This window comes from Vanacampus margaritifer, chromosome 19, assembly GCF_051991255.1.
Source record: "Vanacampus margaritifer isolate UIUO_Vmar chromosome 19, RoL_Vmar_1.0, whole genome shotgun sequence".
NCBI lineage: Eukaryota > Metazoa > Chordata > Actinopteri > Syngnathiformes > Syngnathidae > Vanacampus > Vanacampus margaritifer.
The window spans coordinates 3,311,857-3,323,110 of NC_135450.1; the positions used below are offsets into that span (position 1 = coordinate 3,311,857).

The 11,254-nt window shown below is 40.5% G+C and overlaps 2 protein-coding genes across 4 annotated transcripts in view; one reads left to right on the plus strand and one right to left on the minus strand.

The window, feature by feature from the left end:
- Nucleotides 1–2,364, plus strand: part of rev3l (REV3 like, DNA directed polymerase zeta catalytic subunit) — a 48,130-nt gene extending 45,766 nt beyond the window's left edge. The window contains exons 32-33 of the mRNA XM_077552206.1: nt 327–542; nt 1,510–2,364. Coding sequence (XP_077408332.1) covers nt 327–542; nt 1,510–1,650 — 357 coding nt within the window. The 3' untranslated portion in view covers nt 1,651–2,364. The remainder of the gene's footprint in view (nt 1–326; nt 543–1,509) is intronic.
- Nucleotides 2,365–3,146: 782 nt separating this feature from the next.
- Nucleotides 3,147–9,677, minus strand: slc60a2b (solute carrier family 60 member 2b). 3 transcript variants are annotated; one of them, XM_077552209.1, is made up of 5 exons: nt 9,539–9,654; nt 9,186–9,439; nt 7,752–7,920; nt 7,543–7,659; nt 3,147–4,637 (listed from the first exon to the last, which is right to left on the minus strand). In XM_077552209.1, the coding sequence occupies exons 2-5, from the start codon at nt 9,399–9,401 to the stop codon at nt 3,361–3,363; spliced, it is 1,779 nt and encodes a 592-aa protein (XP_077408335.1). In that variant the 5' UTR covers nt 9,402–9,439; nt 9,539–9,654; the 3' UTR covers nt 3,147–3,360. The 3 variants fall into 3 exon arrangements, with proteins under 3 accessions (XP_077408335.1, XP_077408336.1, XP_077408334.1); XM_077552210.1 differs by having other exon boundaries at nt 9,186–9,436; nt 9,539–9,651; XM_077552208.1 differs by having other exon boundaries at nt 9,186–9,677.
- Between the last annotated feature and the right edge of the window lie 1,577 nt (nt 9,678–11,254).

An 11,254-nucleotide genomic window follows, 5' to 3' on the forward strand; every position in this document is an offset into this window, starting at 1 on the left:
AGGTAGAAGAAAATGAATCTCTATGTATTGGATGCTGCATATTTTTTCATTATGGTGCAGTTTTAATTAGTTCTTGGGCCCTCAGTACATTAACTAACACTAACACAGTTTCCATCATCACAATCTTGAAATGTTTTGCATCTCCAGATTTTTTGTTATTTATTTGGCTGAAAATTGAGCTTTTGACAGATCCCTGACATAGGTGTTAAGTAACGATTCACACGTTGGAGCAGCAACACATACAAAGAGAACGTACAACAAAGAAAGTGAATCATTTTGAGGCTGGCTGAAATGAGCGACTTCCTGAAATTGTTGTTTTTGTTCAGATACAGAAAGCATCCTGCTCGTCGGGTTTCGGCGGGGAGGACGTGGCGAGGAAGGGCACCATTTCGCAGTATTTCAGCACGCTCCACTGTCCCGTGTGTGACGAGCTCACCCAGCTGGGCGTGTGCTCGTGGTGCCGCGCGTCGCCCCAACGTGTGGCCGTCACCCTCCAGCAGGACATTAGGCAGCAGGAGCAAGAACAGGAGCAGCTGCTGAAGGTGGACTAACACTTTGATCTTGTTTCATGACGACGTATAATATATATATGTATATATGTATATATATATATATATATATATATATATATATATATATTTACATTTATAAAGTTTTGAATTGTGATTAAAGTGCCTTTTCAATTCTATGTAGCTAGCTGTAAATGTTATCTGTCTTATTCTGCCCTCCCTGAGCAGACTGACTACAGTTTAGCAGACAGCAAACAGTCCCTCAAAAAGAGTCCAATGCTGGTATCTGTTTCACTCCGTTACATTCTCATTGACCATGTGGACGATTAAAGCTGTGACTTGCTTACTTGTATATATCTGCATAACTATTTATTAACTAGTTATTCCTGGCTCATAGACACGCTCGGTCTACCTCACTTCCTAACAATACTATTTTTACAGTATCAAGCCGTTTTTTTTTTTTTAAGCTCCGGTTGAGGTGAACTGTAAACATGAACACACAAAACGCAGAAAATTGCACACAGTGCACACTTAAATGCAAACTCACTTTGTTTAGCTTGTTTCCCAAACATAGCTAGCTCAAGGCTAACACACAATAGAAAGTCCCATTGACTCGCTAACGCTAATTAGCGCGCTACTTGCGGCACTTTTATTGCTCAAAAGAACGGCTATTCATACAAAACGCTTCAGGAATGCATACAGAGAAGCATGTTAACATTACTCACAGGCATATGCTCTTCGTACGCTGCAAAAAAAACTTTTATTGGCATAACTTGATTGTGGCTACTCTCTAATGTGGCTACAACTTAACAGTGTATCAGAACGTGCAGAACCACACTGCCCCTAAGTGGCCAAATTGTGTACAACATGAACAGTGCTCCCAATAAAGGCACACACAAACAAGGACAAGACAGTATAAAATTATATAAAATGATTTTAGGACATTTAAAATGGATTTTATTGGCACACCCCTAATTCTTACCGTTGTTTTGTCACGTAGATCTGCAAGAACTGCAGTGGCTGCGCGGAACGGCAGGTGCCGTGCGTGTCGTTGGACTGTCCCGTCCTGTACAAGCTTAGTCGAGTGAGCAGGCAGCTCTCCAGGGCGCCGTACCTCCGACAGCTGCTCGACGCCTTGTGATGGGCGCCTGACGTCGCAACTCATTTGGTGCTAATGGCCGCCTCAGCGCCATCATCTCAGTGATCACTTCCAAACGTTTCAACAGTGCTTCATCTGAACCCTGTTGCGTTGTCATTGTCTCGTTAACTACTAATGGTATTTGTTATACAAGTATTGTCTGCTTTTGAGCCTCCCTGATAGGGCATGTGTACGTATTCATACTTATTTGTGGGTTTTGGCTGACTTCAGCTCCTACGGCCAGACTGAGGTGCCAAAAAGTTCGAATTAAACGACACATTTGAGTCTTGTGTGTGCTGTCGCAGCTTCACATCATTAACATTAATTGGACTTCAAACTCCAATTTAATGTACATAATCTTGTATAAATCATCAGTAAGTTCTCACTGTATCAGCATAAAACCAATTACATCCCCAGTCTGAATGCTGTTTTTATACATTCTATCGAGGGATGGCTTTTTGATTGTATTCATATCCATTCGAGCTTCATTCATCTTTTTCTTTTCTTTGTTTTAAACCTGGGACTGTTGCAATACTCTTTTGATAATTTATGTGCATTTCTGCTTTGCAGTATGTTTCAAACTGTGCTGTCAACAAAACATGTCAAGACTCAAATCCTTGGTTTGTAAAAATGTAAAAACAATTTTTTTCTTTTTTTTCTTTTAATGGATATTGCTGTGGGTTGAAGTTGGTATAATAAAAAGTCAACATATTCAAATGTTTTTGGAACAAAATTGAATCACAGTGATATTACACTTATAGAACACATAAGACAAAAACATTTCACCAAAGGTGCATGAAACAATCACATATTTACAGCAATCAGCACTTCATTGTGGCGTACGGGTTTGATGAACATCAATCTGCTCAACTGTCCTCGTGCAAGGCACTGAATTTCCATCAGCCAATCGTGTTCAATAGCTTACAAACAACACTGCCTGGCCAAAAAACTCCAATCAATTTGCAGTCCTTTGTTGTATTGTTTTATTGGAAGTTGATTGATATATGTATTGGCTTTATTCTAAAAACCTGCCAAATTATGAAAACTCATTTGAATAAACCCCTCGTAGACTCGTAGCAGCTATATACACAATACAGTGTAGTTTATTTTTTTATCTTTTTTATTTTTGCTTTTATTTTTACTTTTTTTGTTTGTCTTTTCTTCCGTTTATATACATTTTTTAATGTAATTTTTTATATATATTTTCTTTTTTTTTCCACTTTTAGTCATTTATTTATTTTTAATTTTGGCAGTTTTGGTCCTCCATAGTTTCCCACTGGTTGGTTTATTACTATAAGCACTCTGAAATCACTCCGCCAGCCACTTCGAATGTCAAGTTTTTCAATTGGAGAGTTTCTACACGCCGCCAACGTGACGTGCAGTGTGAAAGACAAGTGGTGGACTTAACCTACTTGACCAAATTTTTAATAATAAATAATTTTACTAACATATATTTTTTTTAGATGTTATTAGGTCTCCATCCTGATCAGTCTTGTCAGTCATTTGCATGTTTCATTTTTAATCATTAGAGACTCAATTAACTCATTCGCTGCCACTTATGGCTTTCCATTTTAACGAGGTTGGCAGCGAATAAATTAAGGAAAACAATTCACAGACAAAATTTGTGGCCAGGCAGTGAATTAACTTCTTGTACAAGTCAACATCTCAGTCATCAGGTGATAGTTAAACAGGCGCTAAGTCGGGTGTCAAGTTTCAGTCTCTCTTCACTCTGTCAGGGAAGAGCAGCAGTTTGTGTTTGGGTGAGTCTCCCACCAGGGAGACAGTGTCGGATGATGAGGACGCCTTTGCAGGTTCGCTCAGCTGCGCGCCGTCAGTCTCGGAGGTCGAACTCTCTTTACCGGGTGAACCGGTGAGACTCGCCGTGTCGTCCATTTCAATGACTTCAAAGTCGGCATCGTTCCACTGATCGGCCTCGTTCTCTTCCTCGTCCTCCTCGTCAATCGCTCCCGAATCCAGCAGCGCCTGTCGGTACTCGCTGTCGTCGGCGTCGGGTCGACCCCTCCTGTGGCGTTTCCTGACGGGGCTGGCGGATACGGACGCCAGCTTGTACATGACGGGGAAAAGGATGGCGGTGAAGGTGGCCGTGATGAGCGACAGGTACATGAGCAGGGGGTGTCCGTGAACCCTCCCGAGCAGGAAGCCCACGAGGGCGGGAAAAACCATCTCGCCCAGGGCTGCGCCCACCACAAATGCGGCGGCTGAGCGGCCTGTCACGGTGGTGTACTGCTCCAACCAGGAAATTCCACTCGGGAAGGTCGAGGACATGGACGCCCCATATAAAGCGGTGCAAATCCACAGCATGGTTTTGTCCTTGCTAAAGAGGCAGAGAAAGAGTGACGACAACGTTGTGCCCACCAGGCTGAGCAGTATCATGGTGCCCGGGTACATGCAGGAAGCACAGAAGATGGCGAGCCCCCGACAGGCGGCAAACGCCGCCCAGAATAAAGAATTCAGCCCGGCTGCTTGAGACGGATTCATTTGTGCGTAATCCTTAGCGAAGGTGAAAATGAAGGAACCGTACGCCACCTCGGCGCCGACGTAGGCGAAGAAAAAGAAGAAGAGCAGGACGATGAGCGCAATGTGGTGTCTGGCCACCGGGGGCTTCGCCGAGGACGCCCGGCCTTTGTCGCGTGTTGTGTCGCCGCCAACGGAGAGGAGGAAGAACGGGAAGGAGGTAAGGAGGACAAACAGGCCGATCACGATGTAGGCCCACATGGATTTGAGGTTGCCGCCGCCAGCGTGGATGAATCGGATGACGGCGTGATCGTCGTTGGCGATGGGCCACGCCGCCACGGTGGACGTGGCGTTGAAGACGGGTTCCACGCTGTGGATGCTGGTGCCGTTGTGCCCGAACACCAACTTGGCTATGATGGGCGACACAAAGGCGCCGGCGGCAAAACTGAAGTGGAGGGCCTGCATGTGAGGGCCGGCCTGCTCGCCCCACGTGTTCAGGATCAGCACGTTCCCACCTGACACACACGAAAACTCATTCAAGAATGGTGATCCAAAAGGAAAGTCTTTCAATGGACTAATTGCAAACGAGTACAGATGAAGGTATTTAAAAATAATAATAATAATAATTCACTTTTGGCATTCATTTAGAGAAAAGTGAATTTTTGGGGAATACAAATAAGTCAAATAATTAAGTTAAAGTGGTTTGAAACGGTCAAAAAAAGTGGAAATTAGAGGGAAAACCACCAAAATGTTACATTTATCGTACGTAATTGCAGGACTTCAATAGTTAACTTACAATTAATCGCAATTTTTTTATCTGTTCTAAATGTACAAAAAATATTTTTCATACTTGTGATAGAAATATGGCTGCATCTTTTAGTCATTGATACAGAAATTTCATATTTCATAAAATTTAGTTAAAATTAAAAAGATGTACTGTACTGTAAAAAAACAAGTGTGATATTGATTTGTGTTGGTCATTTTTCTGTCACTAGATGGCATATTTAAATTTGTAAGACATTGGTGACAGCTCAGTGCATTTTTCTTTTCATATTAAGAGCTATCTAATCTTTAACAAAAAGGTACTTGTAAAATTGTAAAATACAACTTGAACTCAGTCTCCACAAATATATGCATTATTATTAAATGTATTACTGCTAAATTTTGACGTGGACGACGTGTCTGCTGCGTTGTGACTGGAATTCCCCCAGTACCGGCTTTCCAAGTTAGGGGCGGTCATTAAATGCACATTTAAAGTATTAGTGCCGTTAAAGGAACTTTAAATGAACTCAAAATTAATGCGCTAATTTTGACACCACCAATTTTGAAATTAAAGAAAAATTAAGTGGAATAAGAATGAGCTGAACAGATTTCAGTTGGACTGGTTTATATTGGACAAAAGTCACGGCGCAAAGTAAGCTGTAAGTTAGCATTGCCGTTTGCAAATCAAAATTAGCATTTTGTACCTACACAATGAAGAAAAACTGAGATTTTTTCCATCCCAAAAAGCTTTGCGGGACTAGATGTTAATGAGGCGGCACAGCTAGCTAGCAACGAGCTTCGGCTAGCTACGAGTGTGGCTAAATACGTTGCGCAGCCGTTACTAACAGAATCACCGCCTTCATGGCAGCGAATAAGCTCACAAAGCGATTAAGAGAAAGACGGAGAAGCCATGCTAATTGCTAAGATAACCTAAGATTGCCATGTAATCGTACAATACTGGAATTACGTGATTGGGTGATCGAGGACACTTTCCACAGAAGTCTGGTTGGATGTTAAAGTCAAATTTATAAGTGTCTTACTCACTATGCTACACAGCTAAACAGGACTGAAACCGAAAACCAGAAATTAATTAGCTTAATTACCGCGTACATAACGTAAAAGAGACCGGATTTTTGGATATGACTTTTGAGGTTTGCACAGCAAATGTTCTCAAAATGACATTAGTTGTAAACACTACAACTACAATACAGTAGTAGGAGAGGGTTTTTTTTTTAATTGTATTTTTTAAGTTGGGTCAACTAGCGTTTTACATTTTAAATTACAGTTTTAGTCTGTCACTGTCTCAGAAAGTAGACTTGCACAACCAGTTACCATGTCAACAAAAGGTTTCGGTTCATACGAAAGTCAAGCCCAGAATTGACGCAAAGGCTCATGGGAGCTAGGAATGTTGATAGGAATAATCTAAGCAGATTAAAGTTGGAATCGAGCTTTTATTTTGAAATTTGTTGGTTTTGGGGGTAGGGAGCGGGGTAAAGAGGGTGCGGGGGGGGGGGGGGGGGGCGGTGTGTTATGGAAACCAAAGGAATGGTCCAAAACGGCAGAAATTACAGTAGAAGAAAAAACCCCAAAACCTTAATGTGAGGATTAAATTTTGACATTTTGTAAATATTCTTTAAGCAGCTGAACAGAGATGGATCTGTTTGAATCATTCCAAAATGTAAATTTTGCACTTTATTTTGAAATTTTGAAAATTTTTTGGGGCCTTGTTAGCATTGTGTCGCTAGCTTCGACAAGCCTGATCAGCGTTAGATTCATACCAGGGTTTTTTGTGCTTTTTTGTTCTTCAAATTACAGCTTTTGTAATTTTTAAAATTGCATTCTGTTACATTGCGATGTTGATGTAAATTCAATCAATTGCTCTGCTCTAATGCCCGTCCTCCAAAATGTGTTTTTATATCCATGGTGCAAAAAGATTGTGGAATACTGTATTAGTGGCTACTAGGGCTGTCAGCCGATTAAAATGTTTAATCGTAATTAACCATGATTTCAAAAATTAACTTGTGATTAATAAAAAAATAACTGCACATTATATATCTGTTTTTTTCACATTTTTCATACTCTTAATTAACATTTAAGTGGAAAACTGTTACCCTAATACAAATAGGGTTGCAACTTTTAGTTCATAGATAGTGATTTAATAGAAATTCATAAAGTTATTTGAAGTTAAAAAGGAGTGTGAAATATTGACTTTTGTTGGTCATTTTTCTACCACTAGATGGCATTAGTGCTTCATGTTGGACGCTGGTGACATTAACGGTTCATTTTCTCTTTTTATATTAAGAGCTGCTTAATTTTGAACATGAAGCAAATTAGTTGTAATGTTGTAAGCCTTTAGCCTTTTGATACTGATGCAGATTGTCAGCTGAAGCAGCCACAAATAACATCAATGTGTTACGTTTTGCTGAATAAAATACGCCTCACGTCTTAAGATCAAGTGACATATAGTGGCCTCTGCAGTCCCCTATGAGAGCTGGAACAACTGCCAACTATTTGAAAAGCTCAAATGAACTATAAAAACGTTTGAAAGGAATGAATTAAAGCCCAAGACTGCCAAAACATTCATGTCCATGATGCATCCATCAGGATATAAACATCACATCGGTACAGGTTTATGAAGATCACTCGCTGTTGTCATACCCGTGTCCAGAATCCCCATAGAGATGCCAATGCTGGACATAAAGCCGGTGAGGAGCAGAGCGTGTTTGCAGAAAGGGATAGCACACATTCCACACGAAGTCATCAGCATAGAAAAACCTGAAGAGCAAGGTTATCCAAAAGAATAAAATGTGGTTGGGGTTCAAGTGTACTCTATTTGAGACGCTTGACGAGATGTGCGCAGGGCTTACCTAGCAGCAAATTGGGGTTCATGCAGTCAAAAAGGACGCCTCCCAAAAGCGAGCCACCGATGTAGCCTGCGGATCGGCCAACGAAGATGTAGGAGATATTGCTGATGTCCTTCTTCACGTTTAAAGCCAGGTCCTCAAACGTGGGTCCGATGACCGAGATCCCCATCCCCTAAAAGCAACAACATCTTGGTCATGAGGGAAAGCCTGATCTTCATGTGAGATATTTTTCCGTCTTTTTTTATTTTATTTTTTATTTAATGATAGCTTTTGTCAGTCTCAAGTTATTTCATTGATCCTTTTGGATTTTTATTTCTTCCCAATAAGGGCACCATTTTTTTTCAAAGCTGATGTCTTTATATTATTTCATTTCAATTGGTTATCTTTTTAATTTTGAAACACACTTCTTCAGACTTTACTCACTATTTGTTTGTCTTTTGCAAGCAGGATCAGGTTTTGCCAGTACGCCGAGTTAATGGTAATGCTGCTAATGCCAATACTTTTTATGTTCAATTAAGAAGGCCTAAGATTTTACATTGAGTATAGTGGTACCTACACATTGTGTGTTTTAGTTCTAGTGCATTTCTGCTGCGTCGTGACTGGAATTCCCTTAGTTGAGGCTTTCCAAATAAGGGGTGGTCATTAAAGGCACTTTAAGTTAACACTATATATATATATATATATATATATATATATTAGGGGTGGAACAAAAATTATTTGAATATGAAAAACAATTTGATTTAAAAGATGTAGAGAAAATCGTTCCATTTTAAAATATATCAACATATGTATCGAATCGTCTATTATTGGACATATAGATACAGTGCTTCCCACACCATGTTAATACTTGGGCGGGCCACCCAAATAAATTGGCCTCCACCCAAGAAGTTTTCAAAAACATTTATTAAAAATATATTTACAAAGGAAAAACACTGGATATACTGCACGTAACGTTCACGTCACGCACTTGTGGATCGTGAGGCTAGAGGAGATGTAACAACAGGACTGAGACCCACCTCCCGTCCAACCCGCCTCCCATCCCCACCGCTGGAGTCCACCCACCCAGGTAAATTTCAAATCTGTGGGTAACACTGATATGTTTAAGGATATCGCTTTATGGGAATGCAATATTTACAGAAGTGACAAATTAATTCAAATGTACTCTGCTGCTTTGTTGGTCGCACAACAACAAACAATTGTCCGATTAAATGCTGGGCAATGAATACCCAGAAGTTGCCCCCCATTCCCCCCTCCCCATGGGGTGTCTGTGGGTGCGCCCCTGAACCTCAGGTAGATGCTCTTTTGGCGCAGCACTCTGCACGACCCTGCTACCTCAAATGACTGTGATGTCCCACATCCTTTATTTGGCCTACAAAAAAAAAAGATTCTCCCATTGATTTTTAAAAGAATTCAACACCGATGCCAACGTCTTCTTACCAGGCCGAGAAACGATGCGCAGAGAGTGAGGCTGACCATCCAGCGACCGCACGTCGTGTATCCGCCCCCTCCGACCACTTTCACCCGCTCGCCGCATCCCGCTTTCGTCTTCCTCTTGGTCGCCTTGAGCGCACTCTTCAGACCGCCGCCTCGCTCCTCGTCTTTTGTCTTGTCAAACAAGGTGTCCTCTTCCTTCTCGTCGCGGTCGTCGTCCATGCTAGCGAAGCGAACGTGTTTCTTTTTCACCACAGCTGCTGCGGCGGCGGCGGCGGCGGGCGAAGACACAGCTGACATGAGCGCTACGGTGCTGTTGCCACTGTGGACGTCACGGGGGTGAATATTACGCTACATACAAGTTGAAGGCCATTCAAGCTGGTCGCCTTCGCCTTTTACTCCACAGGTAAGCCTCCCTCCGTCGACGAGGCGAAGGCTCCCGGCTCGTCCGTCATCACGTAAACAGCGTGGAAGGTCAGAGGTGACAGAAAAGAGCACTGCGCCGCCTTGCGTCCAATAGTTTTGTAGTCATTCATTCAAGTATTTGAAGGACAACTAGCGCCCTCTAGTGTTCGGAAGAATGGGACAACAAGCCTCTTTTTTTTTTATTTTTATCTTTTTTAAAATTCAGCTTCATTGAGCCATAGAACAAGTACAGAACAGTATACCCGAAATAAACTAAATGAAGCATTATATATTAGTATACTAGTGTACAACATAAAGAAAACAAATCAACACCACAAAAAACACAATGATTCCAGATGTTTCATACACATCCAAATAACTTATTTTTATTTTTACATATATTGACAGTTTTTCAGTCTTTCAGTTTTGAGAGTCATTTATATGTATAATATAGGTGATCATATTAATGTGAAAGTGTATGAAGTTAGGTTTTTGATTTCCATACTTGCATTTATGAAATTTATTTTAACCAAAAGTATTAACAAATTAATAATAATAAAAGACATCTTCATTAACGCACTTCCTAATAACAAAACTACTAAAACCTTTCCAGAATGTCCGAGTGTGTGCACACATCCAGAAGAGATGTTGAACAGTCTCTGGATGGTTTCCACAAAAAGAGCAACTTGTGTCAATGTCCCTTTTGAACTTGATCATATAATGGTTGGCTGGATAATATTTATGTAAAATTTTAAAGGTCACTTCCTTCACCTTATTTGTAAGCAAATATTTATTTGGAATAGACCAGACCTTTTTCCAATTAATGTCCATAACATAACAATTCCAATAGGACACAACATATGTATGGCACAGTGACAACATTCTTCTGAAACAGAGCACAGATTTTCTTGTTACTATCTTTACTTTGTGTCAAGCAGAGATGATCAATCTCTGTTTCTAAAATACCGGGGAGAGAAAGAGGACAGGGCAGTACAAAAATATTTTTAAAAATCATTTTAACTCCAGTCAGTATTGCATCAAACGCATATTGTTTTGGTGAAACTTGTTCAAAAACTCTAAATAAGACATGAGTTGGCCATCGCTGTCAAATAACTGCCGAACAAGAAGCACTTTTTTCTCTACCCAGTCAGAAAAATAAAGTGATTTGTTTTTGTATAAAATTTCTTTGTTGTTCCATATTGTATATTTATGTGGTGAAAAATTGACCATGCCAAAAAAACTTGCCTGTGGAAAACAGATAGTTTAACAGGAATTTTGTCCACATTATAATTGGAACTAAAAATAAAATGTAAACCACCAAATTTAGCAAAACATAGTGAGGAACAAAGTTCCAAAGTGTTTAGCCCAATTAACGTTAAATGTATCATGTAATGTAGTAAAGTCCAATACATTGAAACCTCCAGACTCATTGCTGTTCATTACAACAATCTTTCTGACGTAATGTTCTTCCAAAGGAAGTTAAAAAGCATACGATCGATATCCTTACAAATTTGGTGATCCACATGGAGTGACAGAGCAAGCGTGATAAGCCTCCTTCCTGCCTTGGAAAGTAAAACTCTCCCTTTCAAAGTTAAATTTCTTTGCAGCCATCGATTTGTGTTTTCTTAATCAATGGAAGGAAACTATTGAGCATTCTTGTTGTTTCATCT